Source organism: Acomys minous, assembly GCF_964271855.1.
Source record: "Acomys minous genome assembly, chromosome: 17".
Taxonomy (NCBI): domain Eukaryota; kingdom Metazoa; phylum Chordata; class Mammalia; order Rodentia; family Muridae; genus Acomys; species Acomys minous.
Genome location: NC_140500.1, coordinates 4,771,209 through 4,797,338, shown reverse-complemented (window position 1 = coordinate 4,797,338; position 26,130 = coordinate 4,771,209). Strand labels below are relative to the sequence as shown.

Sequence of the window (26,130 nt, the reverse complement as noted above, 5' to 3'; positions counted from 1 at the left end):
TCAATATGGCCGGCAGTGGTGTAAGAAGAGGAATCTTAGATACAGACCCTCACAAAGAAAATAAACTTAGCTAGAAAAAAAGTGAGGGTGTACTGCTACACACCAAGGGACTATTAGAAGTAGAAGAGAGATCTAAATCCCCGCCCCTAGACACCCTGATCTCAGATGTTCAGTCTCTAGAATGGTGCAGCTTCTACTGTTTTAAGCCACTGTGTTTATGGCACTTTGTTCCCTGGAGACCCCATGAGACAGTAGGTTTGAAGGAGTGACTTTCTGGAATCTGCATTTTAAAATAAATCTCCCAAGTGGTGTGGAAGTCTTTGAGAACAGCGTTGTATGGTCAGTCTTTGAGAGACAGCGCTAAGCAGATCTAGGAAACAGAAATTCACATCCATGTTTCTATGGAGCAGACAAGTCCTTGTTCTTGGTGTTTTGTTGTTGTTGTTGTTGTTTTGTTTTTTAAGTTTTTTGAAACAGGGTTTCTCTGTGTAGCCCTGGCTGTCCTAGACTCACTTTGTAGATCAGGCTGGCCTCGAACTCACAGTGATCCGCCTGCCTCTGCCTCCAGAGTGCTGGGATTAAAGGTGTGCACCACCAAGCCAGGCTAAGTGCTTGTTCTTGTAATTTGCCAGCAGTCTTAACTTGGCTTAGGGCCCATTAGGGGCTTGCCAGGGGAGTTCTCCACTACCCATGTCTTCCTACCAGTTACAGAAAATTCATATTTATATTATAAAAGAGGTTGAAAAGTACCACTCTTTTCCTCTCTCCCCACCCTTAGTAACTTGTTTATGCTGCTTGAGAAGCACCCGTTGTTACCATGGTAAAGCTGGTGGCAGTTAATCTGCTTAATTTGCCTGCCGCAGGAGGGCTGTCTTTCTCCCAGCAGACACAAAGAATGTACCCTGAATTCCCCTTAATGAGTGCATTACATAATTCGTGATTGTATTCTCCAAGTCTACTGAGTGTGATAATAAATGATCTCTTGGTGGAGAACGGGAAACAACACACTTCGTTTAGTTCCATGTTGGTATCTCTCCTTGGTGAAGACGTGAGAGTTGGAATACAAGAAAAACAAAACGGCAAACTTTATTATATTGAATGAGAGTGCAGGTTGACTACCGAGAATTGAAACAATTCGGGTTCCTACGAAGGGCCACACAAAGTAAGTTCAGAGTGGAGTGAGCCATCCGCTGGTGCTCTGAAAACATTTCTGACAGGATGCCATCAGAGCGCAATAATGAGAACACGCATCAGCAGAAAGAAGTCAGATTAGGACCAAGTTTCAAGTTTAGTTACTGGAGGGGTGGGGATCCCGCCACCTCCGATTTGCACAAGCTGGTTGGGGACTTTGCGGGTCCGCCGGCTTCCCGCCTGTCGGCCAGGCGCCCAGCCGCAGCGCTGAAGCGGAGTCTGCGCTCGCCCCTACCCGGTTCCCTCATTTTCCTGGCTTACCATTAGAAAAGAACAGCGGGACCTTCGCCTAGGGAAGAGTCTGAACTCCGCAGTGCCGGAACGCTCACGGTTGCCAGGACGACAGGCCACGCCCACTCACAAACCCCAACGAAGGCTCGTCCGCGCAGTCGCACTGTAGCCTTCCGGTGAGTCTCGCCCTTGCCTCGGACTGGTTGCCCAAACGCGCCCACTTCCGTCCCCTGCAGCTCATAGCCACGCCCACTCCTGCTGGAGACCCGCCCCCCGGCTCTGCCTACTTCCGGCAGGTGACCGCATTTACGGCCGTGGTGCCGCAAAGCGCTGGAGTGCGGCGGTCTGAGCGACTTGTTTTCCGGATCGCAGGGCCGCAGTTGGTGAAGTATGCCTTAGGAGGGCTGCTGGGAGGGTCTCACGCTGTAGCCCAGGCGGGCCGGGAACTCGCGGGCATCCTTCTGCCTCCTCCTCCTGAGAGCCCCACGCCCGGCTCTGCAAAGGGGTTCTCCCTCGCTTCTGCTGCGCTCTGGCGAGCCCTTCCTGGGGGATCTGAGGGCGGGATGGCGGCAGCCCGCGACTAGGTGAAGCCGTGGGCTCTGAGCAGGTCGCCAGGGGTCACTTGGCCATTCAGGCGAGGCAGATGGGCTCCGGGAGGGTCAGTGCCTTGAGATTAGAGCGATTCTTCACTGATCGAACACTCGCCCCTTCCCCCAAGAGCTGCCCACACAAGAGCTTAGTGACTTGGATTAATTCCCGGGCAAATAAGACTACTAAGGTCCAGTAAGCCGTTATTGTCCCAAGGTCACCGACTGATGTGCTGTCGTAGCAGTCTTCAGAATCTTGGCCCCTCCCCAAAGTAGAAGTAGGTCTTTGACCTAACCGCTTAAGACTTGTCTAACCCTTTACACACAGGTAAAGTACTTACAAGTTATATCCCTCGCCTAGTTTTCAGTTTGCTGATGTATCCCTTACCCACTAGATGTTCTCTTCAGAAGTAGTTCTGACAGCCCGTGTTTGTGGGTTAAAGTTACTGGTTGTGTAACAGTCATGATAAATGACTCACTGCATACAAATTCAGATTTAGCTTATGGCTGAGGAGTTGGAAGATAGCTTTTGTAATTGGTCAACAAAGAGACTACTCTCTCATGTTAGAGAAGCTTGCTCCTAGCTAGGACGCAGTGTGGAAGTGTAATACTGAGCTTAAAACGGTGACTCAGGAGGAAAGGCCTTACTCAGCATCGCTGTACCACTATTAACCTCTCCTGAGGAGGAGGAAAGTGAACAGCTGTTCTAGAAGACCCTAGGCTTTCCAAGTGGTAGAAAGCTGCTTTCTAGTGTCTCCACCCCGAGTGTTGTACCGGAAACATCTCCTGTCAGGTCACTTGTTTCATCTACCAAGGTATGGCAGCTTCCTCTGGCTGCACAGCCTCTGGTACTGGGAAATCCATCAGGATAGCTTTTCCAGTGCAGTCTGAAGAAAACGGATTGAATCCAGTCCACTAGACCCCAGAACAAATAATACACTGCCTTTCTGTCTCCATAACATCATTAGGCATCAAGTCCTTATCCTAGAAAATAATAGTTCTACTAAAATAACAATCCCTTCACTTTAGAGAATCTTAATTCCTTTGCCCAAAGTCCCTAGGGAGAAAAGGACCACTACACCCTCTCAGACTACTGGGCAGCTTCCAGGATTTGTGCAACATGGAAATTGTTTCCTACTTTGGAAACAGAAGATTTTTCCTGCAGCAAAAATAAACTAAAAATTCCTAAGAAATCAACTGTATCATAAATTAACATTAGAAGAACAAGACTAACCTATCTGATCATACTACTAACATTTGGGGGGTGGGTGCGATGAATCTTTTATTATAATTTATGAAAAAAGCTATTGGGAAGTAAAACTAAGCCAGGTCTCTAAAAACTTTCACAAACTATAAACATCAAACTAAATGAGGCTGTTCTGCAGACATCAAACAGGCTATAATTTGCTATCAAATTTTATCTGTATAGTTTTAAACTACATAGTTTTAACAACCATTCTTCAACAAGGTAGAGTACCCGGGAAACGACTCTGTTCCCACCCCCAAAATTGTTAATATTGTGGGTTAAACACATAGGTTTTGCTGCCTTCCAGAATTCCACTAAATCTTCAGGAAAAATATAAAATTGAAAGGGACAAGGAAGACATAATGATGTCAGTAAGACTTTAGAGCTGGGGAACATGGGTGACTGTAACTCAGCCCTAGAGAACCTCAGTGGACGCTTAACATTCTCAAGAGGAAACTTACCAGAGTCAAGTAGGATCTGTACACTTCAGCACTCAACTCAGAACACTGAGCATAATCACCAGTGTTTCTGTAAGACAGGGAGGCACTGCAGAACTTCAACATAGCTCTCCTTGAACTCAGGGTCTTTCCCTGCCTCTGCTTCCACCCAGCTCAGCACTATTGCTAGAATTTCAAGAATCTCCATTTTCTGCTACTTAGTTGTACAACAACCCTTATTTGACTTTTTAAAAAATCTACTTTGAATATTTTTTTTCTTTTAAAAGATTTATTATTACCTTTTTCTTTTTCTTTTTCTTTTTTTTTTTTTTTTGGACCGTAAGATGCACTTTTCCCTCCCAAAAGTGGTGGGTGAAATTAGAGTGCACTTTATGGTCCAACTGCTGTTTTTACTGTTCTTGTTTTACTGCTCTAAAAACTGGGTGTGTGTATCTTATAGTCTGAGAAATACAGTACACAGTGTTCTGCCTGCATATACACCTGCACTCAAGCCAGAAGAGGACACCAGATCTCATAGAGGGCTGTGAGCCACCATGTGGTTGCTTAAAATTGAACTCAGGACCTCTGGAAAAGCAGCCAGTGCTCTTAGCTGCAGAGCCATCTCTCCAGCCCCGAAATTTTGCTCTTCTTGATTTCAGTCCAAAAGTTGTTAGGTGGCACTAAACAAAATCAGAAGCAGAGAAGGGGCAGAATGAAGGGCTGGGATCCCTTGGGAACTGAAAACAAGAGAAACAGGTCTCTGGTAAGTCATTTGTTCATAGCAGCCTAGCACAAAAGGACACTATTTGGGTGGGGAGGTGGTACAGGTTGTTGGAGGTAGGACAGGGTGAGCCTTCCAAGGAGGAGAAGGAATGGGAAGAGAATGTGCTGGATGGTGACAGTGATAAGAATTTGGTTATAGGAGAAGTGATAATCCAAAAAGGTACTTTTATTGGGGATAATGGGACCCAGCTAGTTCACTGTTGGAATTACTGACAGGAAGCTAAAATGAAAATAAGTCCTGTAGTATGAGAATTAATTTACCAGATTATATAAAGGTCAATATAAAACACACAGAGACAGCACTTGGATCTACAGGTGCGCACCTTCACTGGGTACGCAAGAGGCCCAAATGGACAGTTCCTATTGTAGTGAGCTTCTAGCACACCATCTCCCAAGCTGTGGGGTCACCTAAGATCATTTGCATACCAGATATTCATATTACAATTCATAACTGAAGTAGCAATAAAGACAATTTCATGGCTGGAGTCACAACATGAGGAGCTGTATTAAAGGGTGGCACACGAGGAAGGTTGAGAGCCACTGCCCTGGTACACACTGCTCCCTACAATACCCCATGTGGGGGCTTATACATCCACATGCCACTGCATGAATGTGGTTCCTGGGAAGAGATACACTGAAGTGCAGAGCCCGGCAAGCACTTTAGTTGGGTGGTCAGAACTGTCATTAGCCATAAAGGAACATAATGGAACTGCCTAGCTGATGAGCATGGAATGGGAGAAGTTAGCAACAGGAGTTTTGTTTTTAAGATTTGGTCACCACTGATGCTTGGCTCCCTGTGGAATTCCTTCCATGCTCTGTACTCCATTACTGGGCATTCTTGTTCAGTGTCAACCTCTTTGATCTCCCAACCGAGTCTCTTAGTTTTCAGCTTCCCTTGAGGACACCCTTCTAGATTTGGATTCTTAGTGTCTTCCAAATAACCAAGCCCAACTTTGATAGCAGGCCTGGCAGCAACCCCAGTGCCTAGATCATACAAACTTTGAGCACAAATGACCATTTCAGAGTAGGAGGCCTCGGTGGCTAAAGCCTTTGCACAAGCAAGAGGATCTGTGAAGAGGGGTGTGTAGTCCCAATGTACACACAGGGACACAGGAGGTAGACAGGAGTCCCTGAATGGAGGACCAGCTGTTTGAAGCGGCAACTAAGACCGTCTCAAATAAGCTACAGAGGACTGACATCTGAGGTCACGGCCTCCACATGCACACACACACAAATGTGAAAAACAAGTTTACCACTTCTCCAGTGGTAAGAGACTTGATTTTTTAAGATGACAATGCACAGCTGGGTGGTGGCAGCGCACACCTTTAATCCCAGCACTCGGGAGGCCGAGGCAGGTGGATCGCTGTGAGTTTGAGGCCAGCCTGGTCTACAGAGCTAGTCCAGGACAGCCAAGGCTACACAGAGAAACCTTGTCTCAGAAAAAAGGGGGAAAATGACAATGCAGTGATTTGCAAAAAAGAAAAAAAAATCTTTCTCGTCTTCAGGTACCTCATATATAAAAGTGGATTGATTCCATGTTAAGTGAAAATGACCAGTTCTTTACGAGGAGAAGTACTGACTCTTTATAAAAATGTAAGTAGTTATGCTGCCAACTTTATAAATATGTTATGTAAGATGGATTGCTCAGAAACGCATCTTTCTTTTTAAAGCTGCTGTACCTTGGACGGGACTATCCAAAAGGAGCAGACTATTTTAAAAGGCGTTTGAAGAACGCTTTCCTTAAAAACAAGGATGTGAAGGACCCAGAGAAGATCAAAGAGCTTATTGCACGAGGAGAATTTGTAATGAAGGAGCTAGAGGCCTTATACTTCCTTAGGAAATACAGGGCTATGAAGCAACGTTACTATTCAGACACCAAAAACTAACCAATTGTTGCTCCCAGCCTGGCTGACAATCAGTACCAGCTGTTTACATGTACAAAATATTATAATTCAATTTAAAATGGCAAGATACACATTTTAAAAAACCCCGGCTGCCCTACTGTACTAAACCAGGCTCTAACCCATTGCTACTGAGAGCTTCACCCATAGCCCTTCTGTTACTTAAACTGGAACACTAGCACCTTTCGTGAGAATACCGTTTGGAAAGGAAAATAATACCCAATTTTCTAACATGTTATAGCCAGTTATTCTTAATCTGTTTCTCCATTTACCAATGAGACTATCATTAGCAAATTGTGTCTGACAGGTTTACCCTTTAGTTTGTGGAGCACCTTTCTTTTGTTGTTTTTTCACCCCATCTAATACACTGAAGTGCATATTCAAAGCTCTTGTCACACACCTCCTCAAAATGATTTGAATGTAGTTATCAAAAAAAAGACATACAAGCCGGGTGGTGGTGGCGCACGCCTTTAATCCCAGCACTCGGGAGGCAGAGGCAGGCGGATCGCTGCGAGTTCGAGGCCAGCCTGGTCTACAAAGTGAGTCCAGGATGGCCAAGGCTACACAGAGAAACCCTGTCTCGAAAAACCAAAAAAAAAAAAAAAAAAAAAGACATACAAAGGTGACTCTGATGCTCAGTGGATGGCTGGCACTATGCAGCTACTGTTCTCATTATTTTTTATGCTGCTGGGACAGTAAGCCTTTACACCCTAAATCACTTGGACTAGCTTTCATGAAGAGTGGTAATTTTCCTGTTTCTGCCATTAAAGCTGATGCACTTTGTGTCTACCTGAAACCAAGCTAATGTGGCAGCAAGTTTAAGCAAACACTTAAATGTTTATGCAATGTTCTTTGCAACTTTATAAATAAAGAACATTTCTGACTTGAAAGGTACAAAAAGTGTCTGACTAAAGGATTCTGTATCAACAACTACCATGCAGAATTCCAAATTGCCATCAAGAAATACCCATGGTCAGGACGGGATGTTGATTAGTTTGGAATGCTACCCTAACAAACATGAAGCTCTAAATTTGAGGCTCAACCACAATTAGAAGTAAATACACACTTCATGGTCACATAACTAGTTTTATTACATTACAATGATTAGGAGCAGTACGGCTCATGACAAAAATATTACAAATTTCAGATCACTTCACAGCACGTACTCCTATAAACATTTAAAAGTTAATTTTAATTAAAAGAGTGGTCATTTTAAATTTAATATTTGATATGACCAACATTCCCTAGGTCAGAGTAACCAAAGTATGGAAACAACTGGATCACACTGCATATGCCCCACAAAAAATAAAAATTAAAATAAAATAAAATAAAACAAAAAGAAGGAAAGAGAAAAAGGAAAGAAAGCACAATGTACAAAATGTGCATGTTTCAGTTTATACTATACAAAAATAGTTAAAATACATTCCAGGTAAACATGTTACATTAAGAAATAGCACTAGTAAGAAATTGGCACTCAAATAAAAACGCAGAAGTGTTTTCAACATAAAGACATGAGACAGTGGAGTTGGAGAACTGGAGATAAAACAGCACATAGCCCACTCAGCTGGTTGGGAGTGCATCTGAAACTGGTATTTTTGCAGAGAACTTTATTTTCCCCAAATTCATCTAAAATGCCTACCACCATCCCAAACAGGCACTTCAAACTATTAAACTAAACCACAAATCTGAATCTAATAACTATTCTTTGAAAACAGATGTACTTGTTTAGAAGTACTTTTCATGTTTTGACAGAATTTTACAACTACTGGGTATATCTGTTCAATTTTTCAATGCAGAATTCATGCTACTCAGTATTACAGAGAAGTTATTAAGTATAAATTCACCTTTAATGTAACTTCTGGGTTTAAAAAATGACTACACAGTTATTAAGAAATCACTACTTTTAACAAATGGAGATTACTTTAGTTAAATCTTTATTGTCTACAAAACAAAAACAACAAAAAAGAACCCTTCCTAAATATATAGTTTGGGAAAAATAAAAATCAGTGGAATACAAAATGAGATGAAGTTGTGCAAACCATAACTTCTGGACATGTCTCACAGAACCTGTACGTATGTTGGGACGAAACTGTGCTATGGTGGCAAAGGTCTTGACCCTATAAAAGTTAGGATCTAAATTCCTATGCGGTGTGATTCAGTCAATAAAGCCTAGAATTCCTGACCGAAAATATTTACTCAAATTGTAATTGCTATATTCTTCCCACAGATGTGTTAATGCCTATGACTGTAATTTAGCATTGGTTTTCAACTTCAACAAAGATTTTAAGGCTGTAGTAAGTAGGTAACATTTATGGAGTTTGTTTGTTTGTTTAGGATTCTTTCCCTTAAAAAAAAATCTCTATTTTTTTTGTTAACAAAGTCTAACACAATTCAAAATTTATATAATGGTAATTACCACTACTTTAATACACTGCCCAGAAACATTAAAAATACCTGATTATGCACTGCAGTTCCTGAAGTACACCCATTTCTCTGTAGAGAAATGGAAGGTACTAACTGCGTTAAGACATAATATCCACACAAAGAATGTTCTATGGACACATACAGTTTAGAACATTTCAGAAAAGTAAATTAGGGAATTTCTATTCCTTTAGAATAATTACATAAAGTAGTTTGATTTAAAGGGATGCATTGGAATCATAGCAAACAATTCTTACTGAACTAAAAAACTGTAGGAGCCCAAACCCCTCTCTGCAAAACTAAAATCTTGTATTCTATTATTTCTTGTATTCTATTATTTCTAAGATGTGTGCCCTATGCCTTACTAAGGCACTACAGACCATGCACAGCACTGGCCAAGGATTGTGCCCCTTCTTGGAGACACCACATAGCCAGCGCCTAGTGTAGAGCCCAGAATATGACAAGCACCGAATAAATGCGAGAAAATAAATCTGGTTTGAAAGTGAGCTTTATGAACTTGAAGTATGTTCACTGTTGGGACTGTATTTATTCAAACAATGAATCTATCACTATCAGGATGATGGCGGGATGGAGTTAAGCTCTCCTTCCACTGGACTCTCTTCTGTCTGCGCACACTAAATTTGAAAATTCCTACGTAGGCACCAGTGGACCAGACAGTAGAAATGAAGTCCAAAGGATCAAGACTGAAGTGCTGTGGTGACCTGAAAACTGGCTATTAGTTCAAATCCCACTGTGGTGCCTGTTGGACTGTTTTAAGTCCTGGGGAAGAAAGCCATGCGTAGCTCTGATGTACCTACCTAAGTGGGCAACACTCATGGAGCTGTCCACAGCAGAAACAAAACTTGAAGTGGAGGGAATTAAAGTATTAAAAGAAAACTACACTACGTCATGAGCATGTGCGAGACAGGCAGGAAGCCAGGGTAACGCTGGAGGGAGGCCTGAAACTGGAGAATAGAAGCGGAAATGTAAACTTTACCTCTTGCACAATTTTGCCCAAGACTGGCAGTGAAGATGATAATCCACGTACAACAGTTACAGACTGTGCTGAGCTTGACATCTAGGTGTGTCAGTACGTAAACTGACTATAAATTACACAGCTGTGAAGTTAGTCTTTGAGATGATTTAACATTAAATAGACAGTGATTTGCCTAAAACCAGACTTTTAAAAGACAGATATCCAGTCCTCACACTCCAGTGGTATTTCCATCATATTTCAAATATTTGAAGGAATGCTTTAAGTGCATTTTTGAAGGGCTTGTTTTTGCTGTTAACTCATCTATTCTTAAAGCATTAGACAGATACTTGTAAATACCTATCAGGTTTGGGAAGTACTTAGGAAATGTTTGTTCAGCCAGAGGCAAGAGACTAGTCTTTCCAACTTACTTTCTTCATAGATCTTTAAAAGATCTACTCTCCTTGTAGCCTCCTACCCCAAAATCTCAACCTTGGAGCTAACTTCGAAATTGATTTAAAATTTTATTATTATTGTTTAAAAAAAAAAAAAAAGGAATTTCTCGATTTGTAGTGGGACTGCGGCATGATGAGAATGCCTCATACTGAGCTGTCAAGCTCTCCTCAACCCCCATTCTGACCAACCAATGCATGGCCAACACTGGAGCAGCAGCTGGAACACCCAGTGGCGCGCATCACAGGCTCCTGTAGGCCCAGCCTTGCACTCTGGTCTCCTCAACACCTGCTAAGTTACAACTGTCTCAAATCATCTTCAGCTTCACATCCAGAATTAAAACTACTTTCAATGACATTAAGTTCAAAAAAGACTTGAAAGTTAGGATAAGAACAATCTGACAAAGGATTATACATCATCCTTATGAGAACGTTTTATATGTGTTAAAGTTGTTTAAATTATTACAAAAATCTAATAGCATGTAAATATAGCCCAAATCATTACTGTTTCATACTGGGTCTGCCTGACTAGAAAAAGCTATCACAGGAACCTTATAGTAGTTTAGCTAACATGGAAATTTAATGGACTTTTAGTCAATATTTTCCATTGCCCCCACCTTTTTTTTTTTTCTTCCCGTTTTTTCCCTTTTCTAGAAAAAATATACTATTTGGGGGACTGAGCAAGACTAACTGCAGTGGAAAGCTAGAGGAAGCCTTTGTGAGCAGCCCTACACTTATGAAGGAGGACAGACTGGGACATGCTACAAGTGACTCAAAGGGACGCCCATAAAGTCTGTGACCCCTCAGTTTCAGGAGAGCGACCACAAGTTCTCCGATGAAGCTGTAATTACTAATGAACCACTTAGTGCCTAGATGAACACAGAGCAGGGATGGGTCAAAGGCTTCATCACTCCGGTTCACAACCATGTTCACAGTTGGTAAGAGAACTAGCAAGGAATCAACTGCATGCACCAAACCCCAAGACAGGGTCTCGGGTCTTTAGTCTCTTCCACAGGCATTGCTAGTTTAAGTCCAAAACCCAGGGAATACTGGCACTTAGAAAAAAAGGTTTCCACTGTCATTTTAAAATAAGCATTTAAGATAAAAGCTGACAGTTTGCACGAACAGAAAAAAAAATTAGGTAATGCTAAAACAAATGCTAATAATTTAGTGTAATGTACAAAAATTACTTTTACTTAAGTATGCCTTAAGAAAAAAGTACAAACTATTTACATAATTATACACCTTGTCTTTGACTTCTTTTTCTTCTTTTTCCCATCTTTGCTCATCTTTTCTTTATGTTTTCGAATTTCTCGGACTAATGTATAGAAGGCATCATCAACACCCTAAAATAAAATAAAATAAAATAATTAAAATGTTAATCTTAATGTTAAAATGTCAACATGATGGCTTGAGGTACCCAGATCATAGACTTTTGTTTTTAATGGAACCTTTAGTACTAAGAGAGAGTAAGTTCAGTTTATGTTATGTTATGGCAACTGAATGGGCTTAAGTATCTCAACTGAATAAGATTAAGTATCTCTTCATGGATACTCTGAGGTTTAAAATATCTTTAAATACTAATTTAACATTTTTCTGACACTTAAAACAACTTTATGTGTATGAGTATTTTTGCCTACATGTCTGTCTGTCTGTGTACCATGTGAGCACAGTGCCTAACAGGTGATAACAGGATTTTAGATCCCCAGTGACAGGAGTTATTAACAGTTTTTAGCTGCCAGGTGGGTGCTGGATGTCCAGGTCCTCTGGAAGGACCGCCAGTGCTCTTAACTATTTAACCATTTCTCCAGCCCTGGTATTCTGGTATTTAAATAGAAACTCCGACTTTCACAATAGGCAATGATAATACGTGGTGCAGAATCTTATGACATAAGCTTAATGACCCCTTTCCCCCAAAAACACTTGATTTTTTTGGGGGGGCTAGTTTTTCCATACTAGCAAAGTCAGTCACTCAATTCCCCATCCCTGCCTCCATGTATGGTAGGTGTGCCTCTGTGTGTGTGTGTGTGTGTGTGTGTGTGTGTGTGTGTGTGTGTGTGTGTATTGTCCCCAAGTTTCTGGCCTTTAGACAGCCGCGTGTCTGTAAGATGCTGCTGCCGTGAAAGCTGTAATGCTCCCAAGCTGTGGCGACGAGTGAGATCATCTGACTGGTGGTGTATTTGATCACCCTGCAAAGATCCTCTTACTGTTTTATAGTTATAGCTATTCAAAACTTGTCATATAAATACCCACCTTCAAAGAACATGTAACATCAGTCATTAAGGCATACATCAATGTGTCATTAAAGCAAAATACCCAAATCAGTTGTGACTAAGATCGATTAAGTCAGTAACTCCCAACCCTGGTGTGAAGACTGCACTTTACAAGTGGGAGCCTGAAGAGCCAACGTTATACCTTCAATACGCAAGTTCACACTGGAGTCAGCCCTTGCCATAGCTATGTCAAAAGCAAAGGCGAAGCTCAAGAAAAAGTGATTATGCATTGTTTTCTCTGTTGATCCTAGCAGGAACTACAGAAGAAATCTTACCCATAACAATGCTTCCAAACCTAGAGGGAAACCAGAGGGAGGTTGGCGAACAAGCGCCTAACAAATGTAAGCCACTCAATGGTATGTGGATCTTTATTCCCGTAGGACTTGTTTCAGTATTATGTATTAACTCCTCTATGTTAAATGCATTATCTTCAAAATAACTGAATATTTAAGTGGCAAGATTTTCCCTTTACCATATTAGGATATTTAGTAATTTCAAAATAATAATTACTTGCATACTTTCTTTCAAGTTTTTAGTTAACTCATTTTGACAACAAATTTATAATTCAGTAAAGTATGACCAATACTGTTAAATATGTAGAGCAGCAATGAAGCTTGCCCATATTTAACAAGTAGAAACTGGGTTAACATCAGTGTCATCTACTTGAATACAAGTGAATAAATATACATTGCCCCAGATCCTCCATCTGCACTCAGTGGTGCTTTTCGCGTTCTGAAAACCATTACTGACATAACACAAGCATTACAGTCAAGGCTTAGATTGTGAGGTCCACGCAGACAGAGGAAACAAACTTCTTCCATGCTATCCTTAACACATAGTGAGAAACCCTTCCAATGGCATAATAAAAGTACCTGTAATTCAATGGCACTTTACAACCTAAGGAGGGATTGATGCTTGGATGGGATAGTGTCTTTTTGTCTACATGTGTGTATGTGAGGGGTGTGGGTGTGGTGAGAGGGACCTGTGCATTCAAGTATCTCAGGGAGACTGGAGCTAGGCTGGTAACCAGCGAACTGCACTGGTCACTTCTGGCCCTGGCCCCAGTGCTGCGACTTCACATGTTACTTGGCCAGCTGGCTTTTAGGAGCGAGTTCCAGGGACCTGAGCTCAGGTGCTCGTGCAGCAGACCCATGAGTGCACCACTGATGAGGCCTCCCTCCCACCCCTCACTCTTCATGAATTCCCTTTAATCACACATCATGTTATCTACTACTCTATGTCAAATTTCTTTTTAGAAATTACAATCTTTTATTTTTTTTTCCTGTTGTGTGTATGTCACGGCACACGTATGGAAGTCAGAGGACAAATTGCAGGTTCTCTCCTCCCACCAAATGGATCTGATGAATCAAACTCAGGTCCTTGGGCTGCTTGACAGCTATCTTATTGGTCCTCCAACTATTTTTATAATGAAGAAAAATACCAACAATACTAAAACAATGGCGCAGAAAAATAAAAATTCTGAGAAAGATATCAAGATGAAATAATATACAACTATATAAGAGACAAGGAAGACAGAATTTGACAGCATTTACCCTCTTGTCATGTTCTGACAGTATGCCAGCCTCCAGCAACATTAATCTAATTATATGACTTCAATGTCAGAGGCACGCCATAGGTAATGTACACGGGGCAGTGGGCTCCTTGTGCTCATGAGAACTAATTCCCATAAAGTTGCAACCGATACTCTGCGAGTTATTTTGTTTAAACTTATCCTTTTTCTAGGACTATAAAAAATAATCTGTATATACTTATCACTATGAAATAAAAGCTTTAAATATTTACCAAACTATAATTTTAAATATCATAAAGTATATTTTTGCTTTATGTAGAAAGTGCTATGTGAATTAAAATGACAGGGATTCAATTTGTAGGGTCTACTATTAACATTTACAGGAGTTACTGCTGCAAGCTGCATAATTTAAACATTTAGAGCAGAGTGTTTCTACCTTGGTCTTGAATACTATGTAAGGGTATCACACTCTCTAAATATGCTGTTCAATTTTATAATCATCCAAAGAGTGATGAGATAGAGAGGGGAATAAGGTTAAAATCACCACTTAAATCCAGCCATGGCTGTTATTTCAAAGCTAGACTTTTCAAATTGCATTTTAACGTTAAATTGTACTATAATTTCTAAAACTAAAGTGTGGCTTTATACAATCATAAAAGTTTCAAGAGTTCATAGTCCCATTAAACTCATGCAAGCAAGCCTGCCCACTACTCCTGCATGCACATCTCTTAGTACTAAGTCTTACACACTGGGACTGGTTGCCTCATGTCCTCAAGGAACACATACATGGCAACAGCCTCCAGCAAAAGCACAGACTTCTACCTGAGGCTTTATCACCTCACTGAGCGAAGAATTTGCTGAGTTAGACAAAATATAATCTGGGTTAGTTTAGACAGGAACGTCAGAGTTCCAGCCAAACTTTACTAGGATGTACCTATGTGCCAAGAATATTAAGGTGCAACGGGCACACAGAGATTAAAATATATGATCCAGCTTTCTGGGATCCTAATGTGTAATAAAGGAATGACACATAAACTATTTCCATGCAACAGAGAAAGCCACATAGTTAAAAATAGTATATTGTAAACACACAGAGTCACAATGGTCACTTTGAGGAGTTGAGGATTCTCAGAGACTGAGGAATCACATGTTAGCTGATGAATCAAACTAGGGCTAAGAATCCTGCTGATCCAAACAAGAGGCAGGACTGAAGGGAAGGCAGGAATAGCATGGTGGGTAAGTACGGACAAAACTTGCAAGTTGATAGTTTTAGACATAAAATTCCAGAAGCCTGTAGTAGAGGGAAGGTGTTAAGGACCATATAAGGTATGCGTAGAGAAACTGACACTGTGCTCACTGTGTAAATCAGTGGCTAGATTTACAAGTGAGAGGCTAGCATTCCTCTGAGGCAGCCTGTACAGTGAACACAGCAGCTAAGAGGTAAGGTCACAGAGGAAATCACTGCTGTGTAACAATGTGACAAAGCAGCAGCACAGGGACCTACAGCTGCTTCTACATGGTGGCCAGAGCCGCCAGGCGCCAGATTGCACTGGGCAGGCAGCTAACTCAGGGTGAGGCCCGTTCCTACCGGTAGGCCATATTATTACACATTTTTTACCCAGCCTGCTGCTAGTTATCTTAAAACGTAAATCTGATTTCCCTTAAAAATAAATTATCAGTTCCAAATGCTTAGCTTACTTAAAACTAATGAAGTCATCAGAGCTTATGACAAATACAGATTAGTCTACTATAACCGTCAAAAGGTGTCAATTATAACTGATAATCACATTTAAAATAAATGTACTCGTTATAGAAACAAATGACAAATATCATTTAACGTTTCAAAGCAGAATACATCTAAGTGGTTCTGACTGCTTTGTTACCTTTGAAAAATATCTGCTCTGTTACCAAAATGAATATGCTGAACTTACCAGATTACATTATAATGCATTTTTTAATTTTCACACAGCCAGGAGTCTTTTCTTCTTTGCTGATTTTTTTCAATCTGTACTGTCGGATCTCTCTCACCAATGTATAAAAAGCATCCTCCACTCTCTGCATTGTAAAACACAACTTCTTTAAAGTCTGTTTCATTTGGAAGAGTGATTTACTGGGATAGCCATGTGTACAACGTTTGAATTATGAGCTCTACAGTTGAGATTTTTAAAAAAGCAGACATCAGATTGAATAAAATTTGGGATGCAGCTTTAAAACATGAGCTAAAACCTGGTTTGTTCTCAAAAAGTGTTTTTTTTTTAATTAAGAGTTTAAAATTCTTAGGAATCAGGGGAGATTATGGAAATATTTATGTTCTCCAATATAATAATCTAAGTTTGATGAACTGCAGTTAGGGCTGAACTTCGCTTGGACACAGAGACGACGTGTGATCTCCATACACCACTGGCCGGCCTTTCACCTTGGGCGGGAGCACAGTGGAAGGCAGACAAGGGACATGAGGCTTTGCTAAATCCAAAACCAAAATCCATATCCCAACCAAGGTCAGTCTAAAAACTGACCCCAGTTTTATCTTCAACTAGATACTTTGTAGTCAACTCCTAGGTCTCTAAGTCCTTCTGAGACTGCTACCACCGTGGATGGGAACTCACAGTAGTTAAATGGTAAGTTGAACAGGGGCCATTTCCCAAAACAAGAAAGCTTCACAAACCATTTGAAATATATAAAATAGGAGCAATACATCTGTATCCTTATACAAGTCTCAAACAGCCTGCAGAGCACTGTGCGGACAACACTGCTGTGTGCCTTCTGTATTAACTCGCATGCTCTAAAGGGGGTTCTTTTTAGTTACTTTGATTCTGCTGCACTTTAAAGGCTTAGGTCTTTTGCCGGCGTGTATGTCCGTGCACCCTGTGTGTAGCTGGTGCCTGCAAAGGTCAGACTGAATCCGCTCTCCTAGAACTGGGGTTGTCAACAGCTACGAGCCACCATACGGGCCCTGGGAACTGAGCCTGGGTCCTCTGCAGGAACAGAGCGCTCTTAACTGCCGAGCCATCTCTCCAGCCCCTCTAATGGGGTCTTCTGGTTTAAGACTGTGGTATAAAGCTATAACAAGTAGAATCATAAATAGCCTTTATGAAGAAAAAGGTCTTCAACTTTCTCAAAACAGGACATTTGTCAATAGCTTTAAAGGGTGCAAAGTTATGCTACTTTCTTGAATAATTGCACCAACAAAGTAGAAGCTTCATCTAACAGCAGCGTTCAGAAACTTCACATAGATGCAGCACAAATTCAACTTTAGGTATAATGTTTATGTCCATTCTTCTAAAACAAAAGTAAATACTCAGGAAAGCTAGCATATTTTACTACATATTTAACTTTAGACTTATTTTATTTTTAATAATGAATTGCTTAGGCAGGAGAGTGGTGTATTTTTTTTTATTTTCTATAATTGGTAAAATCATGATAAAATGTACCCAAGAAGCTAAAATACCAAAAACTTGACTTATAATTTTAAATTTAATCAGGCAGAGAGAATCATGTACTCAATATTAAGAGTAATTAGCCAGCAACTAGGGCTTAATTTTTACGCATGTAAGTCATTTGCTGCCTTCAACAGATAAGAAAAAGATACTATATTTAGAACACATTAAGTTTTACAAGTCTCTAGAGCATATTAAAAACTGCTTTAGTAAAGTTTAGTATTTTACCTACAAAATTCATAAAATTAAGAGTCAGTAAAGAAGGCATTTAAATTATATTTCATATTAAGATATATACTTCCAGCAAATATTATATGCATCCAGTAAAAAAAAATACTCATTTAAAATGATGGAATAATAAAAATTATTATAGCCACAGGAAAAAAAATGTTCTGTGGGCTGTGTATACAGGTGCCTTAGGGGGACAGAAGGAGGAGGCACCAGTACCAGCTATCAGTCAGGTCCTCCGCAAGAGCAGCCAGCACTCTTAACCTGAGCCATTTCTCCAGAACCCCACCCAATTTTATTTTAATGGAATAAATTTAATCCACTAATCCTACTAAGAAAGAAAAATTTTCAACTTTACCTGGGCCTCCCACCCCCCGAAACAGGGCTTCTCTCTGAAGCCCTGGCTGTTCTGGAACTCACTCTGTAGACCATACTAACCTCAAACTCAGAGATCCACCTGTCTCTGCCTCCCAAGTGCTGGGACTAAAGGTGTGCGCCACCACCACCCGGCAAATTTTTAACTTTTATAAATCATTAAATGTTGGCATTTTAAATAAAATCCCCACTTGATTCTCCATGTACTAGTCTTTAGTAATTTTATCATTCATTCTCAAGGCAAACGCTTTACTTATTCATTTACCCTTCAAAATATCAAGAGTATTTATATTATGTAAAATTAAGTTACTTAAGACAAATAACTTACAAAGCATTTAAAATGTAAAACATGACTGGTCAATTTATATTTTCATAAGTAGTTATTTTCTTTTAATTTGAAAACCAGTGAAAAATTCTCCATGTATTTATACAGAGAAAGAGACAAACCAGGCAAAAGCTCATATTTTCTTAAAATCTTAAAAGAATATAAATCTTTATCCCTTCTTTTTAAAAAAAACAGTTACAACATCAATGTAGAGCTCAATGTGCTATGAAGGGAGAAAAAAAAGAGCATTTGTCCTCTGATTTAAGAGAAGCAAAATTTGATTGTAACATTGTTCTAAAATCAGTTTGATGTGTCTGCTGTTTTAGTGAGAGCATCCCCATCACCGATAAAAGAATATATGATTTTTGTTTCCAGCAATGCAGAGAGAATTGGAAGCCAATAATTAAAGAGACAGCTACCCATCACCAAGAATTTAGGACTAGGATCTCAGTGGCAGGATAATTAACATCAAGAAATAGTTTACTACAGAGAAACTTTCTTAGTTTTATGAATATGAAATTTAAATTCACTTGAAAATATTTATCACATTTTGCACAATAAGTCATTCCTTGAAAATATGCTTCAAAGTTACATTGCCATCAGGAGAACCTGAGAACATTGATATTTATCCTTGCCCTACCACTAGCACTGGCTCTTACATTTAAATACTATATAATATAGAATATTGATTTATTATTGCAAAGTTTGAAGTAACTTTTAAAGATAAGGCAATTATGACTAGTTGTTAACCCCCTAAGAGCACACTGATTTATCCTTGAGGATTTAACTTACTGCCACATTTGATCATTTTCAAATGACACTTAGTAAATTCTAAGGGCAAACAAAAAGATCTATGTATAAACGAAAGCACCCAAGTTTAAGTATGTAATTTGTTTTTTCAAGATTTATTTACTTATTAAGTATATAGTGTTCTGCCTGCATGTACACTAGCACACCAGAAGAGGGCACCAGATCTCACTATAGATGGTTGTGGGCCACCATGTGGTTGCTGGGAATTGAACTCAGGACCTTTGGAAGAACAGTGCTCTTAACCTCTGAGCCATCTCTCCAGTCCCTGTAATTCATTTTTAAACAAAGAGCTATGGCAATGTTTTCAACTCAGAGCCAACTAAGACTAAGGAAACAGAGAAGCCCCACAGAATCCTGCTAACAAATAATATTCTCAAACTTCTCTCAGTGAAAGTGTAACTTATTAGGTACTTCAGTCCTGTTGAATCTGTGACACTTCTTGCAGAGTTCTGTGAAGGGAATGACATACACATGTCTACACACATGCAAGAACACCAGCCTTCTGGGAAATAGAGAAACCACATGGAGGCAGTATCTTGTGTACTGTACGGATGTAACATCTGTCTATAAAACCCTAGGGCCTGTAGGAAGGGGTAGATAGAAGATGGGACATCCAATATGCAGAGGGGTCCTGGGAGAGAGTCAGGCACACAAGAGTCACCCGGGAGGACATGAGGAGTACAGAAGAGTGGTATCTAAGCAGAACAGCCATGTGGCAGAATGAAGATCAGTATACTTTAAGTTATGAGCTACAGAGAGAAGAGCCTACTAAATATACTGAGTCTCCTGAGTCATTATTCCAGGAACTTGGGGCCGGGAGGAAAAACCAGACATTTTCCTCAATACCAACCTCACATCCCTGATTTTTTCTCAAGAAATTCTGTCAGACTATAAACCATCTCAAGTGTTCAATAACTGTGCATTTCTAACTCACAAAGTTCAAAACACTGATTTCATGGCACCTGAGGTTTTAAAATTTGGTTTGCCTTTGTGGACTAGGCTGGCCTCGAACTCACAGAGTTCCGCCTGCCTCTGCCTCCCTAAGTGCTAGAATTAAAGGCATGTGCCACCATTGCCTGGCTGTGTTTTGCTTTCTTAAATAGCTTTATGATAGATAAGTCTTTTTTCAGAGACGTCTGCTATCAACTAATTTTATTTATCTAGAAATTAACAGCAAACTCAGTGTTGGGTGATTTTTAAGTTTAGAAACTTTTTACACTGCTCAAAGGGAGCACACCAAGTAACAGAAGGCTGGATCAGCTATTCTGAGAATCCTGTTTATCATGCACCTGACACCATTCACTCGGACTTTTGGGTTTAGCAGCCTGGCAAATTTCACAGCCTTCTTCAAGGTGTTCTGTGGTTCAGTCACAACAGCCTTACCTGATGTACTGTCCAAAGGAACCAGAACAATCTGTCAATGACTAAGTATCCTTATATACTAGAAATGGAGGGGTCACATACTAGAATAACAGCAAAGTATTCCTTTTAGATCAAGACTGAAAGGACTAAAAGACACCGAAAAAGGCTAATCACAACGCCACACACTTGTAGTCCCAGGGATGGGGATGGGGAGGCAAGGGATCACTGGAGCCCAAGAGTTCCAACAGAGTCTGGGCAACACAGCAAGATCCTGTCTCAAAGGGGACAAAATGCATCCCCCCAACACACACCTATTAATCATGACATACTGGCAAGATAATATGTTAATATTATGTTAATATTAAAGTTTTCGAGTATGTATTGATAAAAATATGTATTCTATAACCCATATTTTATAAAGTAACAGAATATAATTTCTTTTACTAAACATACACATTTTGCTTTAAGATAGTAAAATCAGCCTGTGAATTTTAGGGTGAAGGTCTTGTGTAACTGCTAGAATCTTGTCAGTTGTGACTAAGATGGGGAGACACACACACTACAAGCTACAAGCCAAGTACAGGCATGAAAAACTTCTGGTACAAGCTGACAACAAGTTTTACATTTCAAGGCTTCTTAGGAAAAATATGTGCAAGCTACTGCATTATTATCTGGGCCTCTATAGAAAAAACAGTTGGCATGCCTTCACTTACACCTCTGCAAAGTCTGCATGAATATGCAGTTCCTATTACTGTAAGCAGAATTATTTTGGTGCTTTTGTTAAGCTCATGAACAAGAGCAAAAAACCTCAAGCAGAAATGACATTGCTGACAAAATACAATAAAGACATGTATACTTAATTCAAGTAACAAATAAGCAAATAAAAGACAATAATAAAATACTCCCCAAAAGGAGCTTTGAATTTTCACAAAAACTAAGGAGATAAAATGTATTAAAATGTATATCATATACTATAAATTATTAAAATTAAGAGTAGCTCTTTAGAATCTTCCAAAATTTTAAAAATATCAAACTAATTTCAAGAAATATTAATGACTTTTCAAAGCAAATTAACTTCTAAATAAATCAACAAGTCCACTGAAAAGTGATATCTAAGTTACAGTTTAGCAACATATTGTTACACAGAAGAAATAAGATATAAATACAAGAAGGGCTAAGCACTGCTTAAGAAGTTCCTGCATATCTTACCTCTATCCATGTCAGACAACTCAAATTATCTAAAAAACAAATTTAAGTTCACCTGTTTCTGTACCGCATACCTTTTAAGATGACAAAGTGAGTTGGGCATGGTGGCATATACCTGTAATCCCAGCCATGTGGGAGGTAGAGGCAAGAGTTCAAGGCCAGCCTCTACTACATAATGAGCTTGAGATTTGCCAGGGCTCTAACTGTCAACACACTCAAAACCAAACAAAAATGAAGAAGGCAAAACAATTTTAAAAGATGTAGGTGTGTGTGTGTGTGTGTGTGTGTGTGTGAGAGAGAGAGAGGGGGGGGGGGGGAGAGGGAGGGAGGGATCAAAACATTGTTAAAGGTAGAAAGCTACTTTAAAAACCAGGCAATGTTCTAATCAAAAATGACCACTTATCAATATGCACACTACCGCACTAATGTCCAGCACATAAAAACGCAGTTATTGTAGGCTGTGATAGGTGAGAAACTGAGAGGCGACCAAGCCACTCCTTTCCCTTTGCCCCATGGCCCTTCTTCTTAGACTGTAGCCAGCTCCCAAGCCAGTGCCCAAACAAAGGAACGCACACCACAGGCTTCACTCAACCCAAGCCCCTGCACTCCAGTCTGGAGTCTGACTCTGATAAGCTCAGATGATTTGTGTGCATATTCGAGTATGAGAGGCTCTTCTGTGTTACAATCCAGTCTCAGGCTTGTTTGTGTGAAATGTCAACTACAATGTTCACTAGTATGCAAGGTACTTTCTTTACATATTTAAGCACTGCAAGTAGCAAAGTGTTAAATGGTAAAATCTATATAGTGTGTTTCCAACAAAATTCCTTACATTAAATTATTTCATAAGAAATGTTGGTGGGGGGCCTGGGGAGATGGCTCAGAGGCTAAGAGCACTGTCTGCTCTTCCAAAGGTCCTGAGTTCAATTCCCAGCAACCACATAATGGCTCCCAACCATGTGGATGGGATCTGGTGCCCTCTTCTGGCGTGCAGGGCCATAGGCAGATAAAAACACTGTATACATAATAAACAAATCAATCTTTAAAAAAAAAACTGTTAGTGGAAAGTCACAGATAGTGTATTTTCTGAGCTGCTTCTGAGGAAAATCAAGGAGAAGACCGAGAAATAGAACCTGGAATGTGGGGTGGGCTTGAACGAAATAGCTCTTCTACCATGACGTCAAATCATGTATCTATAAACTCTAACTGTGAACAAACTGGTACACAGGAGACGCCATGTAACAGTCATACTACAGAAATTCACTTTTAAATAATGTCTATTTACTTTCTAAATATTCCCTTACTTTAATCACAACTTTCTCACTAAATACTCAAAAATTTTCTGCCAAAATATAATTTTTCAAATACAACAAAATTTAATAGAGAAACAAATTCTTATATAGAAAAAAAATCAAACTTTATTCCATTGTTATTTGTCTTTATCATTTAAAGTAGAAAAATTTTTCCACATTTCTTGAATCCTAAATGTAACATGCACTCTAGGCAGAAGAAAAAATTTCAATATGAAAAGAAAACAAAATGCCAGGCATAATGGAGTACACTTATAATCCCAGTACCTGGAAGACAGTTAAGAGACAGAGTTAAGAGATTGAGAGTTCAAGGCCAGGATGGTACACAGAGAGACCTTGTATAGAGGAGGTAGAGGGATGGGGGGCGGAGAGAGGGGAGGGGAGGGGAGGGGAGGGGAGGGGAGGGGAGGGGGAGAAGAGATCCAAAGTAATATCATGGTCCCTGGATTAAGAAGCACTGCACACTCAAGAGAAGACATTTGCCACACAAACATTATTTTCTGTTAGGATAATAGAGAAGAATTAATGATTAACATATAGCAACAGCTGTGCTAGCACACATACCCCTCCCCGCAGTGATGCCGTTAGGAAGTTAAGACTAGTGGTTACAGTCATTTGAAACGCTGCACAATACAGGCTTCATCATTCTGGTTTTACCTACCTGTCTTGTCTTTGCTGAGGTTTCAATAAATGGAATCCCATAACTTCGTGCTAAGTCCTGAGCCTGTTTTGTGTCTACTGTTCTAGAAGGCAGATCACATTTATTCCCTACTAGGACCATAGGCACATCTTCAGAGTCTTTTACTCTTTTAATTTGTTCTCTGGGGAAGAAAAAAATTGAGACAGAAGCATAAGAAACACAAAAATATTTCAAATTTCACCTTCAACTTCCATCTTACAAAACTTTACCATCATTTTGCCAAATTTTCCTTACTTCTTAGTTATTTTTTCCGTCTAAGACAAAAATCTAACTTATCTGTTCAAAACTCAAAGACTGACACATGTCAACTACCACAGAAAGCGTTCATTCACATACAACAGTAAGATACTAAAGTTTCAAACCAAAAGTGCTATGTTTAAAATTATCTTAGAAATGTGATAAAATATATGTAAATTTGTATGTATACAACTGAAATTATATTCATCCATGGGAATGGGTATGGTGGCTCACACGCCTTCAATTCCAGCACTCAGGAGGTAGAGGCAGGAGGAGCAGCTCCGTGAATGCCAGGCCTGTCTGACCTACGTGGCGACTTCCCAGCCAGGCAAAGCTGCATAGTGAAACCCTGTCTCAAGAAAAAGTTTGTATGTATTTTTACCTAAACATAAGTTATTAGCATCAACGGAATTCTGACATTTCAGAGGACCATTCCCTACTATCTGTGGGCAAATATTCTGAGAATCCTGAACAAATGCTTGAAACTGGGGATAGTACCAAACCCTTCATATACTATTTTCTCCTATATGGACATGGCAATAGTATAGTTTAATTAACAGTTTAGGTATAGTAAGAGACTAATAAGATGAAAATTGTTAATAAAAGCTATTTTAGACTTAGAAATCCTTTATTTCTAGTTCGTATTTTCAGGCTTCGGTGAGCATGAGTGAAATGTCAGACAACAAAGCTATGGGTAAGGGGGACTACTGTACTATTCAGAGAGGAAGACTAGTGCTGCAAAGACTGATTTTTACCTTTAACTTTTAATCATGTATATGTGTGTGAAGGTACGTACATGTGAGTTCAGATGCCAGCGGAGGCCAAAAGTATTGAACTCCCTGTAGCTGTGGTTACACGTGGTTATGAGATGCCTGACATGGATACTGGGAATTAACTTGAGTCTTTTAGAAAAGCAATGTATGTCAAGCTAAGCTATCTCTCCAGCCCTGAAGACAGATTGTTTTTAAAAAGACCAACACTTAAGGAAAATACAATGTGTATTCTGTTTATAAAGTCTCTTGTATGTGTTGCTTTCAATGTAATGTGTAAATAAATTCTAAATTTGGAATAAAATTGTATTCCTTCATAATTCCTGAGAATGTCTAAGATGCTGCGTGGAAGCTCAGGAGAAGTGGTTTGTTTCCACAAGTTCTATCCACAAAGTTCACCTTTACATACTACAGGAAAGCACTTCACCAAGCACATCATCCCAGCCCAGGCAACTGCTCTTCACAATGATGCATGCTACACTTCTTAACTAGGCCAGCTCACGGTTATGTGGCACAGCCAGGCAGGTGATGAGCGCCTAATAAGCAGTGTAATCAATACTGTAAACCCGCAAGGAAAGAATGTAAAATACATTTCATGAATGATTAAGTAATCTTAGGTACATTTGTCAGGCTCTTGAAAACCAGTAACTGCTCTAATTCTTCAACCTCTTACACCATCTAAATGTACTTTTAAAACACCACTTGAGGCCACTGCTTATCCAATCAATGAAACTCTGTAATAACACCCGATTATTTAAAGGTTACGTGAATGGCACCATCTCAACCATCTTCCCAGGTTTCTGTTTTGGTTGGCATTCCTATGTGTATCTAGCAGGGCAGAGGCCTTACTTTTCTAGTGTGGGGTAGGTGAGAGTACAAAGGCCCTGGCCTCAGACAGGCCGGTCTGCACCAGCAGCACTGCTACCTGTACATACTGGGACAAGTTAGGCAGCTGCTACAACCCTAAGAGCTATTCTTGTAAAACAGAAATTCTGCATGCTTGACACAAATGTTTCCAAATTTAAATAGATCATACAGGCATAACAATTAGCAAAGAATCAATAAATGAAAGCTATCATTACTTATGCCAACTTTCATATTCAACTTAAACCCACCTATAATGGTGAATATCTTCAAATGATTTAGTATTATTTATGGCAAACACACAAAGAAAGCCCTCCCCAGTCCTCATGTACTGGTCCCTCATTGCACTGTACTCCTCTTGACCTGCTGTGTCGAGAATATCCAAGAGACAGGTTTCTCCATCAATTACTACTTGTTTCCTGTAGGAATCCTGAGGAGGTAGAAACAGTCTAGATTATTACAGTGCATCTTTTAAAAGGTGTA

At 39.9% G+C, this 26,130-nt stretch overlaps 3 protein-coding genes across 5 annotated transcripts in view; 1 reads left to right on the top strand and 2 right to left on the bottom strand.

Annotated features, from left to right (window-relative positions):
• DNAI7 (dynein axonemal intermediate chain 7) overlaps positions 1-1,615 on the bottom strand; it is a 49,069-nt gene extending 47,454 nt beyond the window's left edge. Inside the window, exon 1 of the mRNA XM_084765325.1 lies at positions 1,453-1,615. Coding sequence (XP_084621451.1) covers positions 1,453-1,455 — 3 coding nt within the window. The 5' untranslated portion in view covers positions 1,456-1,615. The remainder of the gene's footprint in view (positions 1-1,452) is intronic.
• A 97-nt stretch (positions 1,616-1,712) lies between these two features.
• On the top strand, positions 1,713-6,439 carry ETFRF1 (electron transfer flavoprotein regulatory factor 1). Its single transcript, XM_084765324.1, has 3 exons — positions 1,713-1,810; positions 5,981-6,068; positions 6,146-6,439. Exons 2-3 carry the CDS (start codon positions 6,024-6,026, stop codon positions 6,359-6,361), a joined length of 261 nt encoding a protein of 86 aa, XP_084621450.1. The 5' UTR covers positions 1,713-1,810; positions 5,981-6,023; the 3' UTR covers positions 6,362-6,439.
• Positions 6,440-7,442: 1,003 nt separating this feature from the next.
• Positions 7,443-26,130, bottom strand: part of KRAS (KRAS proto-oncogene, GTPase) — a 36,269-nt gene continuing 17,581 nt past the window's right edge. For 2 of the 3 annotated variants that reach the window (XM_084765322.1, XM_084765321.1), the window contains 4 exons: positions 25,899-26,077; positions 23,738-23,897; positions 15,958-16,081; positions 7,443-11,568 (listed from right to left, as the gene is read on the bottom strand). In XM_084765322.1, the coding sequence (XP_084621448.1) occupies positions 15,962-16,081; positions 23,738-23,897; positions 25,899-26,077 (459 nt within the window). In that variant the 3' untranslated portion in view covers positions 7,443-11,568; positions 15,958-15,961. The remainder of the gene's footprint in view (positions 11,569-15,957; positions 16,082-23,737; positions 23,898-25,898; positions 26,078-26,130) is intronic. The other variant, XM_084765323.1, reaches the window with a different exon arrangement.

Coding starts and splice junctions, on each gene's coding strand:
- ETFRF1 (XM_084765324.1), top strand. CDS start 6,024: ATGACCAGTTCTTTACGAGGAGAAGTACTGACTCTTTATAAAAAT. Junction 6,069..6,145: donor TACTGACTCTTTATAAAAAT/GTAAGTAGTTAT, acceptor TTCTTTTTAAAG/CTGCTGTACCTTGGACGGGA.